The 20,493-nt window shown below is 39.0% G+C and overlaps 1 protein-coding gene across 2 annotated transcripts in view; it reads right to left on the bottom strand.

The window, feature by feature from the left end:
* Positions 1 to 20,493, bottom strand: part of LOC102778455 (ankyrin repeat- and BTB/POZ domain-containing protein 3-A) — a 249,547-nt gene that overhangs the window by 52,729 nt on the left and 176,325 nt on the right. For both annotated transcript variants that reach the window (XM_006780877.3, XM_035908257.2), the window contains exon 3: positions 1,068 to 1,275. In XM_006780877.3, coding sequence (XP_006780940.1) covers positions 1,068 to 1,275 — 208 coding nt within the window. The remainder of the gene's footprint in view (positions 1 to 1,067; positions 1,276 to 20,493) is intronic.

Here is a 20,493-nt window from a genome sequence, read left to right as displayed (position 1 = left end):
TTTCCCAGGAAATAAACCAGTATATTCTCTGTCTTTGTTCAGATTATCACCAGTCGGTGGTAAATCCATGTAAACAACTGAGAGCAGAAATAAAAGCCATGTGCTAATCTTGTTATAGCGTAGACGGAGCATTCAAATTCTAAAAAGGAAAGAAAATGGAGGGACAAACCCAAGCCACATTAACTTACCATTTTCCCAGCAAGTTTCTTTAGTGGATTGCCACTTGCACTCTATCCAGCCATCTATTTTTCTCAACTGCTTATCCAACTTAAAGTCTCAGGAGAGACTGAAGCCTTATCACAGCTGACACTAGGTGAGAGGCTGGATACAACGTGGACGTGTCGCCGGGCTAACACATAGAGACAGACAGCCACTCACACTCACATCCCCACCTGTGGCCAATTTAGAATCACCAAATCGCCTGACACATTTATAATATGACAAGAAACTGGCCCCATGAGATCTAATACCAACTTTTTAGCTTTAATGAGTTGATTTTGAATAACATGCATAGCACTCAAATGCAAGAGTGGTTTAGCTGCTGTGAGGATTTAATTTGGGGTGAAACCAACCCTTAGACCTCAGATTTTATCTGCACCTCCTGAGGTCAGGCCGAGTATTTCTGAGAAGCTCTGAGATATATTTATGCATTGCAATCCCAAACTGCTGGTTCAGTAAGGTTAGTCTGGAGCCTTCCCAAGCTCCTTACCTGCCTGCTTCAGCTGTCAGCCCATGTTGCTGACTAAAAGACTCCTGCCCTTTTACATGCACACAGGGAAAGTAAAGTCATTACTGCAGACAGACAGGGTGAGTGGGAGGAGACGTTACTGAAATAATCTCAACGGGCCAGGTTAACAAGTGCAGGATGTTTTGCTTCCAGGACGACATGTTTTGTGCATTATTGCTCATCTTTTAAAAATGCTATCGATTATTCAGTTTTCTCCTGGGATTACAGAATTTAAACTATTAAGCTGAGTCAGCTGGATGGTCTCTTTGAGCTAACCTGAATGTGGTCACAGTACAAAACACCTGGTTCCCCGAGTGTCTGAAGCCTCTGTTGGACTCACCTCTCAGTTTGTAAGGTGACTTTGGATGGCTCTACGTTGGGGTTTTCCCACTCCATCTGCGGGCAGTGCATGAAGTAACACAGGGTATAGAGGGCTTCGGGCTCCCAGTGCACTGTGGTGTTGGCCTTCTGGTGGACTGGAGTCCCGTTGCTGGCATTCTTGATGTGCAGCGGCTGGAGGTGGTGCATGGCCCGGGAGACCAAATCACCTGGAGGGAATTTATGAATATATCAGTGGCAGCGTGGTGGGCGACGTAAAAATAACAAACTGTAATTTATCAAGGATGAAATAATAACACTGTGTACTACACGGATAAGAGTCTTACATATCATTCTGAGAGCAAAAACCCATTTCCTACTCCAACCCTCAGACACAAAAGTACTCACGATGACGCACTCCCTCATTCACACACCCTCTGATTCAGCCTACGTGTAGTCATACACATGTGCCCACACAATCATGAGTGGGGAAATGACTGCCTTGAAATGAATCTTACAAACATCGGGTCTCTCTCAGTGAAAACACACTCAGACATGTGTGCTCTCACTCTCAGTCTGTCCTCGTTTTATCTGTAGCACTTATTTTTCTCCCGTGTTTTCCTGGGTGATGATGCACAGAGTCACAGGGAAGCTGCAGGATCTGTGTCACTGAGCATATGTGTGTGCTAAATTTAAAATGAATGAGTACGGGGTTTTTTTAAAAACACTGTGAATGCCTTGTTATAAGGAACAGGGTTGAATGAGTGAATGTCAGATTGGTAGATGGGCTCTCGGTTTTGGCTGGACGAAGAGCTACAAGCCTTTTCTATATTTTTAAAATATAGACTTTAAATACATCTACACTTATTAAGTAAACCTAGTGAACTACTCGTTAACGTAAATCTCTGATCATCCAATCAAAGGTATCTCGTAACCAAGACAACCTGATGAGGAAAGGTTATTCAAACTGGGATGTTCCCACACAACCATCTGTAGGGTTTACAGAGAAGAAAACATCCAGTGAGCAGCGCTTCTCTGGGTGAAAATGTCATGTTGATTTCAGGTCAAAGAAGAACGCCCAAACAGTTTCAAGCTGACAGGAAAGCTTGTCACAACCAAGGAACGTCGATGAAGATTCGAGACAAAGCGAGAAATATCAAGTTTCTGTTTTTTAACGCCAACATTTGTTTGATAGCTGCAGACTTTCACCTTCGCATACAGAGGCTATTATAACCACGGCTTGTTTTTAAATAACAACACTGATAAACCATTTATATTCACCAGAGTGTTAATTCTGTCTCATTTGTTGCTCGATGAACAAGCTATCATTAAAGACCTGTGATGCAGACAGGTTTGATGGATGTTTGACGTTCTTACTCCTCTCTCGATCTAGGCTATTTGATTTATTTTATTTTTCTCGAAAGCATGAAAGTATAGTTAGCCATAAAATGAGCCTTTAGAGATGAGTCAACAGATTGGTGACTATTTTTTAAGCCCTTAGTGATGCAAGCTCGAAGGGATTCGTATCTCCTCCTGGAATCAAACTGTAATATTTGCTTGCTAGGAAAATGTTTAAAACACCACATTATGGAGCCACACGTAATAATAAACTGAAAAACACATGTATCCCCACAGTTAGCTAGCACTGCTGCTGGACTTCAGTTTATCTTGATGTCTCTATTAGTAACATAATGAGAGTTCAACTGTGTTGGCGGTAGCTCACATTATTTTCACAAAAGCCAATACATGACACATATTGAGAATCCAGTCACGGATCACTGCAGTTTGCCCTTTGATGCTTTTATCGGAGGAGTAAAGTGTAAATGAATACCCAAATGTCTTGAATAAAAAAGGAATGAGAATATTTTGAGAGTAGTTTTTTACTGGCTTGAATGCAGATATATGGTTAATGATGTTCTCTACTTCTGTGTGCACAGCTGTCAGTGGGCACAACACCAGATGTGTTTGAATATCTGCAAATGTGGGCGATAACCAGAGGTCTGCGGGGCTGCAGCCCCACTTCATTTTATACATGAATGAGAAACTCATGTACCATCTTTCTAATGATCCTGAGGAGTTGCGCAAAAAAGCTTACAACTGAATAACTGTGCGCATTAGAAACCATAACACCTAGAGAGATTAAGTAAAATACTTTTTTTTTGAGGGCAGCATAGGGTACATTTTATACTAATTTTTTTCTTCTTCATGAATGCGGTCCGTTCATTTTGGTGTGATCTCTTTCAAGCTGTGTCTGTGCACAGCAGGAACCAGGAGCAGAAGAGAGTCAGAAGAAATTTTACAGTTCAAATAGTTTTGAAGCACTGGAGGAGGTATGAATTTCAAATTCTGAAATTCGTGACGTGTGTTGCAGAAGCAGATATTTAGCACTGACATTTTGGAAGTCATGATTCTCTAATTTAGACGGCGTCGCAGCAGTTTATAGATGAGGTCGTTAGCGATGCATTTAAGAGTAACGATGCAGCTCTGAGAGGGAAAATACTGCAGTGTGAGCCTGAGGGGTTGATTTCTCTGAAAAAAATGATACTCGTATTGATCTAATTACATCTGTTTACTCAGTTTACTGGAATACTGGAGGCTCCAGGCTTGTGGAGGAATATGGACGCTGAGGTAAGGTCGATGATGCACGTATATGTGTGAGAATCGGAAGCCCTGAGCTTCAGTATAACAGCAAACACATCGCCTTCTGATCTAGTTTGATTGTTTGTTCCAAAAATATCCAGTCTGAGTAAAGTTGCCCTGTCTTGAAATCTCATTCCTCAGACAGACTGACACGGTGAATCTGAGCCTAAGGTTCTCCATCTGTCAAACTAAAGGCCTCTGACAGAGTTCACAGGCAGCCAGACGAAAACAGAGCGCGCTGCTCACAGCACTGTTTACACTCAGGCCCCGGGGAGCCTCATAGACGGCCGAGAAAGAATTAAACACATCAATGAATAATTGAAAACGAGGCAAACACACTCAGCTTCCGTGATTGTGTTCAAGTGGAGCGGTGCTATAAATCTCTTGTTTTGAGGTTAGACATGATGAGGTACGGTCATTTCTGAGGCAGCTTCTAAAGGAGCTGAGGAAAAGCTGTAGAAATCACAGTTTGACCTGCTGTCAGGCTGATGAATTTCAGGTTGCTCGATGGGTCAGCAAAACATCAGCCTTATACCACTGGTGGTTTCTTTTAACCATGACCACAATCCCAATCCTGCCAAGATGGACACTTACCAAACCCAGCAACTGAGTATTTTTAAGGAAGCCGCCCAAAGAACGAGGAGAAAAATAAGAAGGCTACTTCTACAGCTACTGCAGCTGTTATTACTACAATTTCAACTCCTATTTTCAAATTTGAATAATCCAGTTTCCAAGTGCTTTAATTCCGCAGGCATTCAGCAGTAACAATCAAAGAGGATTAGGGCCAATGGGAAAAAAAGTGGGCATGTCTTTTTTTCTTCTTTTCCAGAATTCGGTTTAAAAAAAAATTAATTTGATTAAATTTGGAATTCTGAGGGAAAAAAAAAAATCAGAATTCTGAGAAAAAGGAATTCTGACTTTAATCTCAGAATTCTGAGAAAAAAAATTATAATTCTGAGATTAAATTCAGAATTCTGAGGGGAAAAAAATCATAATTCTGAGATTAAAGTCAGAATTCTGAGGGAAAAAAAATCATAATTCTGAGATTAAATTCAGAATTCTGAGGGGGAAAAAAAATCAGAATTCTGAGATTAAATTCAGAATTCTGAGGGGAAAAAAAATCAGAATTCTGAGAAAAAGGAATTCTGACTTTAATCTCAGAATTCTGAGAAAAAAAATTATAATTCTGAGATTAAATTCAGAATTCTGAGGAAAAAAAAAATCATAATTCTGAGATTAAAGTCAGAATTCTGAGGAAAAAAAAAATCATAATTCTGAGATTAAATTCAGAATTCTGAGGGAAAAAAAAAACAGAATTCTGAGGAAAAAGAATTCTGACTTTAATCTCAGAATTCTAGCCCTGTGATAGACTAGCGACCTGTCCGGGATGTACCCCGCCTCTCGCCCTATGACAGCTGGGATTGGCTTCAGCACCCCCCGCGACCCTGAAAAGGATAAGCGGTAGCGAATGGATGAATGGATGGATCTCAGAATTCTGAGAAAAAAGTCAGAATTCCAAGAAAAAAGAATTCTGAGATTAAGGTCAGAATTCTGAGAAAAAAAATATCATAATTCTGAGATTAAATTCAGAATTCTGAGGGGGAAAAAAAAACAGAATTCTGAGATTAAATTCAGAATTCTGAGGGGAAAAAAAATCAGAATTCTGAGAAAAAGGAATTCTGACTTTAATCTCAGAATTCTGAGAAAAAAAATTATAATTCTGAGATTAAATTCAGAATTCTGAGGGAAAAAAAATCATAATTCTGAGATTAAATTCAGAATTCTGAGGGGAAAAAAAAACAGAATTCTGAGGAAAAAGAATTCTGACTTTAATCTCAGAATTCTAGCCCTGTGATAGACTAGCGACCTGTCCGGGATGTACCCCGCCTCTCGCCCTATGACAGCTGGGATTGGCTTCAGCACCCCCCGCGACCCTGAAAAGGATAAGCGGTAGCGAATGGATGAATGGATGGATCTCAGAATTCTGAGAAAAAAGTCAGAATTCCAAGAAAAAAGAATTCTGAGATTAAGGTCAGAATTCTGAGAAAAAAAATATCATAATTCTGAGATTAAATTCAGAATTCTGAGGGGGGAAAAAAAAACAGAATTCTGAGATTAAATTCAGAATTCTGAGGGGAAAAAAAATCAGAATTCTGAGAAAAAGGAATTCTGACTTTAATCTCAGAATTCTGAGAAAAAAAATTATAATTCTGAGATTAAATTCAGAATTCTGAGGGAAAAAAAATCAGAATTCTGAGATTAAAGTCAGAATTCTGAGGAAAAAAAAATCATAATTCTGAGATTAAAGTCAGAATTCTGAGGGGAAAAAAAACAGAATTCTGAGGAAAAAGAATTCTGACTTTAATCTCAGAATTCTAGCCCTGTGACAGACTAGCGACCTGTCCGGGATGTACCCCGCCTCTCGCCCTATGACAGCTGGGATTGGCTTCAGCACCCCCCGCGACCCTGAAAAGGATAAGCGGTAGCGAATGGATGAATGGATGGATCTCAGAATTCTGAGAAAAAAGTCAGAATTCCAAGAAAAAAGAATTCTGAGATTAAGGTCAGAATTCTGAGAAAAAAAATATCATAATTCTGAGATTAAATTCAGAATTCTGAGGGAAAAAAAAAATCAGAATTCTGAGATAAAAGTCAGAATTCTGAGATTGAAGTCAGAATTTAAAAAAAAAGAATTCTGACTTTGTATTAGAATTCCGAGATTAAAGTCAGAATTCTTTTTTCTCAGAATTATGACTTTAATCTCATAATTCCGAGTTTTTTTCTGAGCATTGTGGAAAAAATGTGCAAACTTTTTTTTCCAGTGGCCCTAATTCTTTTCCGTACAATCGAAATGCGTACTGTCAGAAATAACGTATTTTTGACTCTGATGTGGATATCGGTAGTTATCATAACAACAGCAATAGCTGCAGTGACTTCAGACACGCTCACAACAGTATGGGACAAGTTTCATTATCGTATGGGGGCGGTGACACTGAGGACTTGTGAACATTGGAAGTTTTATATGCAAAACTATATATTCAGCCATGTACTTTAAAAGTTACTGCAAACTTCTATACCCGTTACTTTAAAAAATATAGCCTTTTGAAAACGGATTTATTTATTTTTGATACACCTTGTAGTCCACAGGTAGTCCAGCTGGGTTTGGTCCAGTTCAGAAATGCTTTTGCAGTCAATGGATGCAGGAATTTTTGTAAGTGTTTTCTACCATTGAATAAATTTTCTACATACTGTGAGGTATGTAGGATTTTCACCCTTTGTGGAGATATGATCTTGGTATTTTATCTACTTATGCTTTTTATGGTATATGGATCTATCATGCTGCAGGTGAAACTCTAGAAGGGGCAACAAAATTAAGTCCAGTTACATTAACATTTTCTCGACTACTCTCCTGGAACAAGTCTTCCAGTAGGTCAACTCCCTGCTGTCAAGGTCAGCCAGCAATCTAGTGATTTGCATATTATAAATCTAAACAACCCAAATAAATCCCAAAGAGTATAAATATTAGAACAGAGGAAAAGTTAATTTCATTAGAAAACAACAAAACTGATGCTCTGGCCGACCTTAGCATGCTGAGTCACTGCCTGACCACCTGATGGTGACCTTATCTTGGTGCCAGTGGCTGGGGGCAGACACATCACCAGTACCTCCCCGCACCCTCCATTATTATTATGGGTCCAGACTGAGCAGTCATACACACTCATATAAAACACGGCATACACAGCACACACAACCACCTGTACACTGATGTTAGTGTTTACACCCGTATGATTGCTCTGTATCCATGTTTTGTCCTATTCTGTGCCCGGTCCTGTGATTCCAAAATAAAACGATACAAAAATAAAACTTAAAAGCTTCATTCTGGAAGATCTAGCTGACAGACCCAACCAGTGGATGTTATAGACGACTTGCTTGCCTTAAGGCGACAATTGTTGTGATTTAGCGCTGTATAAATAAATTGAATTGGACTTATTACTTATTCTGGGCTTTTTACCTTCTCTTTGAGCCTTCTTTCTGCTGATTGGTCGCCCCTCACAAACAGACTTCAATTTCATTGTGTAATATGAGCATCCACTCTTGCAACATTGTATATATACTGTATGAGAGGGGAAAAAGGAATGGCATAACAAGGGCTTATTAAAAATAAACTACATATCTTATAAATAAGCACAAAAACAGTCATTATTTGCAGCTACACAGAAACTCTAGCATTTTTTCTGAATGTGGTACTCATCAGTATTCAGATGCTGTTTACTGTATATTTGGATCGCAGTAGCGTTAAACTAGAACCTCAAGCAGGCGGAATAAAGTGAGCATAGAAAACCTTTCCACTCCAGGTCCCTAAGCTACTCTCTGTATGTTAACAAAGTGCGACACTGGCCTGAATATTAAGAGGAGAAGTCAGGCATTAATAAACATTAAAAAAAGAGAAAACCGAGATGACTGAAGCATGCATTTACATTGGGAAACACTCTGCAGGAAACAATAGGGGAGCAGAGAACTGCTAACTCCTTTAACTGACAGCACTCCCCATGTGTTTGCAGAGCTTGCTGAGCAAAAGCAGATCTCTTTGGCCAATCTACATCCATAAATAACAATCCACTTCTCTCTTTTTTTAAAGCCACATTTAACATTAGAGTCAGGCACCATGCAAATACTTAAACCACTGCTGTCCCTCTGAGCAAAACCCAACGCCCGAGTCGATAATCAAGCTTTCTTTGCCTTCATTAATTGTTCCTGTGACTTTGGTTTTGTCAGCAGGACAACATTTGCTCCCATCTCCTTTGCTGTAATTATCTAAGCAACACTCCTATGAGGTTCATGCTTCATCTGATTTGAATTAATCATAAGGGACAGCTTAGTGTCTTTCTTTCTCCGAGCCAAGTCCTTCCCTTTTGGAAGGACTCATTACTGAGCAAAACTTTGTTCCTTATTACCCGTATTAAAAAAGTGACTCTGCATAAAGGAAAAACTTTCTGCTGTAACAACTTGTCACAAAAACTTTAAATTCTGTTATACAAACAACTTGTTTCACCTCAGAGTCCACAGAAACATAAATGTAGCATCATTAAAAGTTTACAACCTTTCATATTTTGTGCTCTTTGCTCTGCACGAGTAGCTAACACTAAATGGCTAACAGCAAGAATTCCTATTGTACATGAAAGCAGGTTGACAGTGTTGTACAAACATTAACAATGCAAGACAATACAATGTCTTCTATTTCAGTCTAACCCTCTAGCATGTTTTTGTCACAAGTGTCTTCCTCTTAAAAGGGAGTTCTTCCTCACCACCATCACTAAGTGCTTGCTTGCTGGTAACATGGTGTGATCACTATTCTAGATCCACTTATCAGTTTATTAGCCACTCATTTCATTTAGTTGTGCAGACATGGTCAAGACAACCTGCTGAAAATTAAACCAATCAAGAAGAAAGGTTATTTAAATAACTCTGAACATGGCATGGTTCTCTGTGCGAGGCACAGTGGTCTGAGTATTTTCAGATACTGTTGGATCGACTGAGATCCCCGCCACACAACCGTCTCTACAGGGAATGGTTTGAACAGGAGAAAATATCCGGTTACCAGCAGTCAGATACCAGAACTGCTTCAAGCTGATCGGAAGGAAACCATTCATTACAACCAAGGTATGGAAAAGAACATCTCTGAATAACACAGCAGAAAACGACCACCCCGGGCGCCACTCCTGTCAGTAAAGAACAAGAAACACCAGAAACAACAGAAAACATTGTCTGGTGTGATAAGTCTCAAATTTTGGATGGTAGGGTCAGATTTTGGTGCAAACAACACGAAAGCATGAATCTATCCTGCTTGTATCAATGATTCAGGCTTCTGTTAGTGTGATGGTGTGGGGGTTATATGACATTTCATCCAATAGAGGTTGGGTTATATCTCAGGATCAGTGAAAGGTTTGAAGTGATGATGCAAAAAAAACAATTCATCTAATTGTTCTTGAGACACTCCAGTCTGGACCAGAGATCATGCTGAGAGAACTGCAAGGAAGAAAGTCCCCACAATCACTCACCTAGTCTCATTAACCAGTATATAACTAAAGCAAGTTTTGGGTTTGACGTTTTCAACCTCAACTTTTTACAGAGAAAAACCTTCACACCTCTCACTCCAGAAAAAAGTTCAAACATACCACACACTCAGCCGGGCTTCTTTATTAAAAACTACAGAATGCCTGCTGGCATCGACGTATAAAGACTCACAAAGTGTAGCTGTTTCTCCTGAATAACACTTGCTACATGTTGACATCTCAACAACACAGATTTTTTAAATGTCAAATTTATTGGCTGTTTTCTCAGTTTGACATGAGTATGTGGGCCAGATTAAGTTTTCTCTGTCAAGGTTCAGATTGTTTTTTAGAGGATATTTCACTTCGAAGTTTTTTCAGCAGGTACAATAAAGCACAATGCAATTATGTTCTTATAACGAGTAGCCACAGGGAATGTGGTTTGAGTTATTGTACTGGGAACAGTCTGTACTTTGATGCAATTTAACTGTGATACATTTATCTTATGCAATGTACGAGAACAAAACTTTAAAAAAAATTTTAAGTTATTAGTGGAATTTAGATAATTTGCTTCACGAAGTGATTAAATGGTGTTATATTTGGTAAAATAATGCCAATCCTACTCTTGATATTTGACAAAAAGTAAGACATCATACTCTGTGGTAACGTCAATATGCTTTTGATTTGAGTTTAATGGGTTCTATATTAGGAAATTATTTACATTTATATCACAGAGTCTGAATTCTTCATGAGACTTTAACACGAAGGCAGTGCCAGTGTTGTATTGTGTAATAAATAATCCATTCCTTATTCAGTAGCTATTTTTTAAAATAGAGTGCAAACGTCCCTTTCACACTTTATTTTTACTCTTAGAAGTATACTTCTATGTTTAATGATTAATTTGCGTGAATCTGTCTGTAAGCTGTATTTACACTGTAGCTTATATTTATTATCACACAATCAGAAGGGAGGACGTTCATGAATTTCATTATGATCTAAAATCCTATAAACGTTCTTCCTAAACTTTTTTTCCCTTCTCGTTGCAGAATTAGGGAGGATGCAGCAGAAATTATTAATGTGAGTTCTGATAGTATTTTGACCGCATATACAGGAGACTGATATCCCGTAGCTACTCAGCATGGAGGCCCCTCTGGGTAGGAACAAGCTTAAATCCATCAAAAGAGCCAAAAAATTTTAATGATAATGAGATGGATGAGATGCATGGCTGCCTTTGGAGTCACTTTATCTTTAAACCGGTTCAAAAACAAGTTGGAAACAGCATACTGAAGTGTTACATCATGTTTTTGTTTTTTATTAATCTTAACATAATCTTTTGAGATTGGCTGCCAAACATGGATCAGACAGTTTTTTATCCCATCCCACTCGAGGGAGTGGAGTTGAGGCCCCAAGGTAATGAGTTTGTAGCAGTTACAGGTTAAATCGAGTTAGATAGAAATTAAAAGTTATACACAAAGTGCAGTAACTGGTGTAACATCGTCATTTAAATTGTCCATCATAAGGCTTATTTACATGGGACTAATATTACCAAGATGCCTCATGTAATTTGGAAATTAGCTCCATACATCTGGATTTTATGCTGCACATTTGGGAAATGAAAAGTATGTAGTTCAATCAAATTTACAGACTTTATGCCCACATGTGGCAAAAAAAGCTGACAGGAAAGTCTCTGGGTGCTTGCCACTGATCTGGCATTACCCTGCAGACTGTCACATTATAACTACTGCGCCTGTTGATAGAGAAAAATGTCAGCTTGAACATTGCTATATAGAAGCTTACTCAAAATCCTTATAAAAGAAAGTCTTGGCACTCTGCAGCCATCTTTGTTGCTACATATTTATCATGTCTCTCTCTTACAGTGTCTGTCTTACTCCTTTACTCTTACTCTTTTACTCTTACTCTACACTCCAAACAAATTTCCAGATTCCTAGAGGACTATTACCACAGGACCTCTGTTTTGGCAAAATATGGCAGGTCAGTGGGCACTCCTAAAGGTAAGCCAAACTGTCAAGGCACATCTATTTTCTAGCTGCTCAAAACAGCCTCCGCCACCTAACATGTTGTCAGTTCTTTCGGATGAAAGCACTTTTTACAGCTCATTTGTGCCATCTTCACCTTATCAGACACTTTTACGCAGTCTAACACACGGTCCTGCTGCCTCTGATTCAGATCCAGCGTCTCCTTAAATAGACCAAGTTTCTCTCAGAAGGGATTTGCTTTCCAAGTGCTTCTTTAGCTTGCGTGGCACCATGTTCTCTCAACAGGTAACACAAGCAGAGGGCTGTTGACATCTCCTGATGAGTGTAAGCTATAATCCCAGTAGCTATTAGCAATCAGGCACCCTGAAAACCATAAATTTCACACCCGACCCTCAACTATCGCGGTCTGGTACCAAACGACTCATGGACCGGTACCAGTCCATGGCCCGGGGGTTGGGGACCGCTGATTAAGATCACAGACAGCAGCCACAACTATCACAAATTACTATAAGTCCCCAGAGAACAATAATGTCATTCAAAAAGGGCTTTGCAGAATCATTAATATGGAGTAGGAGTCATTTTAAATTTCGTGTTTGTCCTCCACTAACTGCTAAAGGAAATATCTGGAGGGGGGTTTAGCTTCTGAAAGATATGACACAATCACCAGCTAGTAGCTAACTTTGTCTTTGTGCTGTCCGATGGTGAGCGGGTTACAGAACTTTGACAGCAGTAACCAAAACAGTAACGCTATGAGCCATGAATTCTGAATATGTATCACAACAAATAGAAAAGACAAAAAAAAAGATGAGCAAACAAGTGTGTAATTGAAGCAGACAAAGTGACATGAGCTAACTTCTTATTAAATGTGACCCAAGTTTATAACAGTGAGATGACTGTTGTGCTCCCTAATGGAAGTCTGAGATGGAAGATTCCTTCACCGTCCTCTGACACACTGTCATGGCCTATCGCTCCCCGGGGGCCAAACCGAGAACATTTAATCATCGCTTGGTAATACGACCGGCTCAGAGCTCTCCCTGTGGGGCACATTAGCAATTCCATGGCACCTATTAATCACTGTTGATTACAGGACATGCCGTCATTAACAGAGAACTAGCAGATACTTTTACCAGCAGAGCTCAAGTGGAAATTTATCACCAGCAGACACATTTAATATGAGTTACGTGAAGAAAGGTCATAGCAGTCCGTATTTGAATAGACAGGGGATCGGTGGACACATGGAGTGCATATATTAATGTTCTCAGCTTGCCGGTTTAATAAAACAAAGTCACAGGTTTTTAGTAGCTTGGCTAGGATGTGATCAGAAGCTGGGTAGCCATCTGGAGGAAAGAAAAAAAATACCTGCTGAGCCTATGGACCTGTGAACCCATGATGAGCCAAATAGGAGTGAAACAAAAGGATAAAGACATATCCAAATGTGTTATTTCTGCAAGCTCCACAGAGGGGACTAGAGGGTGGTTAGTCACAAGGGGAGCACTGATCCATCTTCTAATCTATCTTTTTATAAACTGAACTCTTTGTGAAATGAGACTGTTTGTGTTGATGGATAAATCGCAACACGGAGAAGCAGCGGGGCACTAACTGGAAAGCTGGGACAGAGGGAATTAAAAAAAAGAGAGAAAACAAATGAAGTGCCTCGCTGCGAATGCTACACAATGATTCATTCATTTTGAAGCACCAGGCATCAGTACAGCACTTGATATATTACAGATTTCGTGCTTCCTTGAATTGATGCAAAAAAATATACTGACCAAAGCAGTGAGCATAAAAATGGTACATATTATAAAGCAGCTTTTGTAGAAGTACAAAATGTGCTGGCACACAAAAAGCTACATATCAGCATCCAACTAATGGCTATTAAATGGGAATGATTTGGAGCTATGGAGCTAAAACTGAATCAAACAGCTATGTGATTACAAAAGCACATCTTATGATGAACATACAGTGTCAGCACCAAACTCTGTATAAATTTGGCCACTATAGAAAGTACTATGACGTCTTGTTTTGAAACCTTGGGATGAACATTTCTGCTATCCACGCGTCACGGTGAAGAAAAGTAAGGTTGTGCATTATCACAGCTTCCTGTGTTGCTGGTATCCTTTCGATGTGGATGAGCACAACTCGACTCTAAGCTCCTCCCAATTGACTGTGCTCTTTACCCTATCACCTGCTGAGAGCCCAGTTCACCTCTCAAGTCATTGAACTGGTTCTTTCTGGCATGTTTGTGGTGTCGATTCCTTTTAGAGCTTTTTAACCCTTTAAGACCTACCATAGAACCAAGTCCGCCAGAGCTTATATTATATTTTTACATGCTGTGGAGCCATTTTTGGGAGCATTTCAAGTTGCTATACATCAATACAACCATTACAGCGTAGATTTTAATAATATGTATGAATTAAATGCATAGTGATTACATAAATTGCAAAAAAGTGCAATAAACTACAAAAAAAATTGAAAATCGTTTTTGTTTTTTTAACATATATTTCTAGTTAGAGAAATTTAAGAGGCTTATCCCTCAAAACTGTAAATACAAAAAAGTTGCACAAACTAGTCTCCCACCACAGGAAATTTATTTTGAGTGTCTTCATAGTTTTATTTTTGAAATACACCAATTTTTATACACTGCAGGAAAAACGAAAATAAATATTATAGTGCAAATTTGCAAAAAAGCAGCATATGCATCAAAATAAACTATTTCCAGCAGTGCAATATGAGTCCTAAGCATCCCAGAAACGACACAGAAAGTCATAAAGTCAAACATAACTTTTAAAAACACCAGTATAGGCTCATTGAGGCCCGGGCGGTAAAAAACTACATTTCCGCGAAAATGACGTCACTTCCGGTTTCGGGCAGGTCATGGCGGACATGCGATAGTTCGCGCTGACGTCTAATCCAATGTAGGAAGTGTTATGAACAGCTGATTGGATCGGCAAAGCGTGTTTCTGGAATATTATGTTTTTGTTGCTGCAAGCGCTTTTTATGCAGTTTTTGCAAAGCTATATGTGGAAGGAAACCGTGACCTAGGACAAGCTGATGGCATAAGATGTAAGTACAACTCCTCCGGTTTCATATGCAAAAAAAATTATTGCGCTAGCTCACGTGGTTGCAGAGCTACCGGGATTTAAAAATAGTTAAGCCAAACAGAGCGTGCCCGCTCCGACCGGTTTTAAAGGGTTAATGTGATTTTCTCACCGATATGACATCTTGCTGTGCGGTACAGCCCATCCAAGAAGTTTATATTGCTAACAAACCTCACTAATGTGGTCACTTTTGATGCCACTAAATTAAAACGAGAGCTGAAAATGCTAAAATTGAGGCAATGGATGATAATACAATTGCCATCTTTTAAATACAGTCTATCCACCAGAACATAACAATAGCAATGCAACAAAAAGAAACCTTAAATAAATGTGAAAAAAAGTGTGAGCTCATTCTTATTTCCCAGTATGCACAGTGAAAATGGAGGGTGTTACATTTTAAAGGATTTGCCACACAGTAGAGTTTAAGCCCACGTCTTTTACCCGTAGGACACAGACTTGTGTTCCTCTGCACCACATCAGCAAGTCCACAGAACCACAAGCAGCAGCCTGTCTGCCCAAAGCAGTACATTACATATCATCCAACCCACAGTTTGTGGTTCAGACATGACTGTAAAATCATCCCCCCTCAAAGCAAAAAATCAATTCATGTAATTTCGGATGTTTCTCCAGTGTTTAGGAGTCTTACATACACTGCAAATTCACTGACAGACTACACAAAACTTACCTAATGTGCAGTTTCTATTCAGTCACTGCACCAAAAACGACTTTATATCTGGAGGCAAACACTTTAAAAGAACACTTGAAGGCAGCAGCAGCATGACACCATCTGTTTTACTGCAGGATCCGGTGAGGATGGGGTTGGAAGGACGGACATAGTGAAATATTTAGTTGTGAATTACAATGATCACCCCGTTTTTACAATAGTAAAGTTTGATTTCTAGTGTTTTTGTCAAATGTCCATTTTTGAAGCCCTGGAGGACATTTTGACTAAAAATGAAGAGTGTCTTATGATGCAAGATGCTGCAAAATATTATGAAATCTCTGTTTAGGAAGGTCAAGTGCTTGCCGCTGCACTGTTTCTGTATCTAATAGCACTGGTGCACAGAGACCAACATGATTACTTCTTTCTGTCCATTAAGGCATGAACAGAAGCCCCAGTCTGCTGCAGGCAACTGTCCACTTCTGGACTGATGAGTGAGATCCAAAGCAAAGAAACGCCAACACAAAATCCCCATACGCACACACTAAAAAAAGACTACAGCTCCCAGTTATCCCCAGAATAAATCTGTTCATTAACAACTATAAGAAAATCAGGGAAAGTGGTACAAGACAATGACTTATGTCACTCTGAAGGGATCTCTGAAACCAGCTTAATTCTGCCTCATCATCTTATCTTAGTTCTCCCAGATACTTCCAGTCTGTGGAAATGGAGCAGTACATTACACATAGCATCTCTCACTCCCTATTGTCATCATCTTTCCAACTCACAGGAGGGGACTTCTAAATGGATGCCACTTTATTTTTTCTAATGGCTCTTTTAGGGACTTTAATGGCTCTTCTGTGAAGATCTGCAAAAGCCCTACTGCAGACTGCGGCACTGTGTAATAAATAACTTTCTTATGTCTTTATTATGCACTGTGTCGAATGAGCTTAAATAGTTCTGCACCATTCATATTTCAGCTGAGGGCTTATTTTTGTTCCTTTTTTTTTTTTTTTTAAGTGCTTGACAATTACAGTACAGCTGGAAAAGACTTGTGCAGCTGTTCACCAAAGCACAGCAGCAAATCAAATCAAAAGTACATTTGTGTTTATGTGCACTGCAGCAACAGTTAATGTGATGAAGAGAAAATTGTGTGGGCAATGTAAATAAGCACTGGTAACAAAGAGAAATACATACTGTATATTTAACAAGACAACGGTAATACTGCGAGGCTGCACTTAATCACAGTGATGCTGGGGGAAATGACAAAAGGTTGTGTTGGAGGAAACGTGAGGAGATCCCCACAGTAGTCATTAACGTTTATTCTTTGGCTATGATGGCTGTTTTTAAGTGATTTCATGTCAGAATAACTGACAGAAACCCACTGTCGTGCAAATGCTACCAGCATTGTTTAACTTTCTTATAAATTACTTAATAGCTTATAAAGGTTCTAAAGAATGCAACAAACTGAATGTAAAGTTTATGGGTAAGGCCTTAGTAGAGACCTGCTGCTATTGAGGTCCAAACAGGATAAGAAAAGTTACATTTCAAAATGAAAACATATTCCTATCTGTTTTCCTTTTCTAAAACCACTGTCAAGAAAAGCCAAGAAGCAGGGGTGTAAAACTCATTTGAAATGGTGGGCCTCCTCCCTCAGACGAATTCAACCTCACCACCATGAAGAACGCTTCAGGAAATATTTCCTGCTGTTCTCTATAAAGCTGTATAATATCTTTTCTGTCTGTGACAGGTGAACACACCTATCAGGCATAAGATCCCAAACATGTTTTATATTGTACCTTCATGCAACTGTTTACTTAGAATTATAGTGATATATATGCTATCTATCTATCTATCTATCTATCTATCTATCTATCTATCTATCAATCAGCTTATTGCACAGACTGTCCTGTAATTATAAAACTGAATTTTTTGGTTAATTGACAGCATTACAAAAAGTTAATTGTCTGTTTTTGTGCTTGCTTTTGTTTTAGAAATTTATGTAGCAAATAGAGATGGACCGATCCGATATTACGTATCGGTCCGATACTGACCCAAATTCCTGGATCGGATATCGGCGAGAAATAAAAAATGTAATCCGATCCATTAAATATAAAAAAAGCACCTCACAAAACTTGCTACATGGCGTAACTCGGCTCATAACCGTAGCACTTTGCAGCAGTGTGCCTCACGTGATAGAGCCGCTGTGTGGAGCTTTGCTACCAAACCAGCATTTCATCTCCGAGGAAGTTTTCCCAGAGAGAAGTAAAGCAAGTGTGTAAGTTCATCTCTGAATGTTTGTAAAGCATTCCCGCGTTAAGCTTAACAACCGATATATGGAGCGACTGCCTCTCTCCCCCTCCCTCTCCCGCTCCTACTTCAAACGTGAAACTGATCAATGATCAGCTGATCGGCTTTTCTGTCGCGAGTCCGTCTCTCTTCTTTGTTTTTGGCCCACTTTGCACCAGAAAGAGGAAACCAGCGGCTGAACAACAGCAGCACTATTAAGCTTGATAAGCTGTTGTTAGAATTTGTTTAATATTACTTTCTACACCAGGATCGTTTTCTACATAGCTGACGGCTGGTAACTGTGCAGGGGCGGATCTAGCAAAGTTTAGCCAGGGGGGCCGATAGGGCATGAACAGGGAAAAGGGGGCACAAAGACATACTTTTCTTTCTTGTTCTCATTTAAAATATCTAGCTTTTAATAAATAATTATCTGACTCTTACACCCAAAGTTTTAATCTGATGTAAAATATATATATAAGTCCATTACTGTATATAGTAACTGTTAAGTCTAATAGACCCTAGTAAGCTATAGTACTTTTTCCTTTGGGAAGATACCATCTGTGCAGTCTGCAATTCTGTTGAAGAAAGATGTTGAATCTATTTAATTATTCTTGAAAAATAATTTATTTCTGTGCATTTTCCTCCCTGCATCAAATTAAATTTGATTACATCGATTAAGCATCATGAGGTGGGGGTGGGGGTAGTTCCCTTTTTTTTTTTTTGCTGGGAGTTTGCAACCCTATTAGTTAGGTTGCTTAACATTTCTGCTAAATACTCTTTAAAATACCAGAATAGGAAGGATGGAGCAGGTTTAAGTTTATTAGATTGGTATTACTGAACTATGAAATATTTTGGGCGCAGTGTATTTTTTTTTTTTTTTTTTTTTACATACAGGTATAACAGAATAGCTTTAGTGTTGTTATTTATTTAAACTTGAGTATAAACTTATACAAAATGCAGCAAGATATTAAAAAAAGTTTTATTGATTAAAAAACACATATCGGATTCATATCGGTATCGGCAGATATCCAAATTTATGATATCGGTATCGGTATCGGACATAAAAAAGTGGTATCGTGCCATCTCTAGTAGCAAACAATGAAAAACAGGTACTTTCTGTCATTTAATTGTTTATCTATTACTTATTTACTTTGGTGTAGTATGAATGGCCATAGAGCAGGTCTTTATCAGTTGAAAAGTTATGAAAATACACTTAAAAGTCTAAAATTTATGCCTTCCTTCACATTTTTCAGAGCCTTGCAGTGGGACAATACTGGCTTCCAGCCTTATGTTTGACACTCCACTCTAAATGCATATTACAGATAGACACAGGCTCCACGCCTCAAAGGTGAAGCCAATGAGCCATTCTTTCTGACATCCAAATTGTGTAAATCAGAAGTTTATGCAACATTTCTTCTATACCGGTAAAATAAAAGCCGGTAATGATAACCTGTGCCGTATAGCTTATAAGCAGAAATAATCATCTAATGTTACTGACTGAGCTAATATATATTTGCTAAGATGGCCATTATGACTTTTTCCACATCACCCCTACACTTAGGCGGATTAGTTCAATATAGTGCCAATTCACAGCAACAATGGCCTCAAGCTGTTTTACATTGCTATGTAATGCCTCTACAATAATCTCTAAGGGTGCTCTAATTGGATAATAGGTTACTGGGAGGTCTTTAAGATACACCACAGCCTGACCATTCAGGAGTTTAAACTCTGTGTTTTTATTTTCTGGAAGGAGTCAGTCAAGCAAATCTAATTTGGGAGAAATATGGTATATTTTAAAGTCTTCATCAGAACTCTCGCTGCTGTGTTTGAGATCAGCTTTCCAAACAGCCCGATAATAATGAATTACAGTAATCCAGACTAGACTCAACAAACGCACAAACTGGTATTTTTCAGCATCATTCTGAGACAGGATATTTTTATTTTAATAATAGGGAACAGATGAAAGATGTCAGCCCACGCACGCCGAATATCCGGGTATTTCCCGCTGCCAAGGCTCCCCGCAGAGTTACGAGAAGTACCTGTAAGTGCGTGATGCTTGTTTTGCTTATTGGATGAGAATTAGCACACCCAATGAAGTTTAAATGAAGTGATATAAAGACCAGTGAGCAGCTCAATAAAAATCCTTCCTGCAGTATATTAAGCATAAGTCATTACTTCACTGGCAGTCTATGAAACTGGAGAATAAAATTTGACTAAAAGAAAAAAATCTATCCAAAATACCAACAGCTATTAAAACCTTTTGCCAAGTGTCCTTTTATCAAAGTGTTACTGCACACAGCTGCTGCTGTTTGTCTCTAAGCAGCTTCCCTTTCTTCTTTTTCTGGAAACAGAGAGGTGAGAAACTAAAGGCAGCCTGTTCAATTCACCGCCTTATTACCCCAAAACTTCTATTAGCACTCTGGCAACCTCCAAAACACTCAATTAGTGTGTCTGCATTATCTCTCAGCAGCACAGCTCAGGCAGAGTGTGCAGTGTAATGTCTATCTTCTTGTAGGAGGGCTTCAGTATAAAGTGGATATAACTTCAGCTTGTCTCTCAGCCACTAAAGTAAGTAGTAGACAAAGAGCTGAGAGAGGCAATGTATCCTCAACTCTCACATGTCAGGCTGATGGGTAATAACTATTAATGAAGAACATCTGCCGGTGGGTGTTGCACATCTCTGGAGAGGTGTTGCACACTCGGATGCTTACAC

The sequence above is a fragment of the Neolamprologus brichardi genome, chromosome 17 (assembly GCF_056152115.1).
Source record: "Neolamprologus brichardi isolate AB-2024 chromosome 17, ASM5615211v1, whole genome shotgun sequence".
NCBI lineage: Eukaryota > Metazoa > Chordata > Actinopteri > Cichliformes > Cichlidae > Neolamprologus > Neolamprologus brichardi.
The sequence above is the reverse complement of the archived record's forward strand: the minus strand, read 5'-3'. Positions and strand labels throughout refer to the sequence as shown.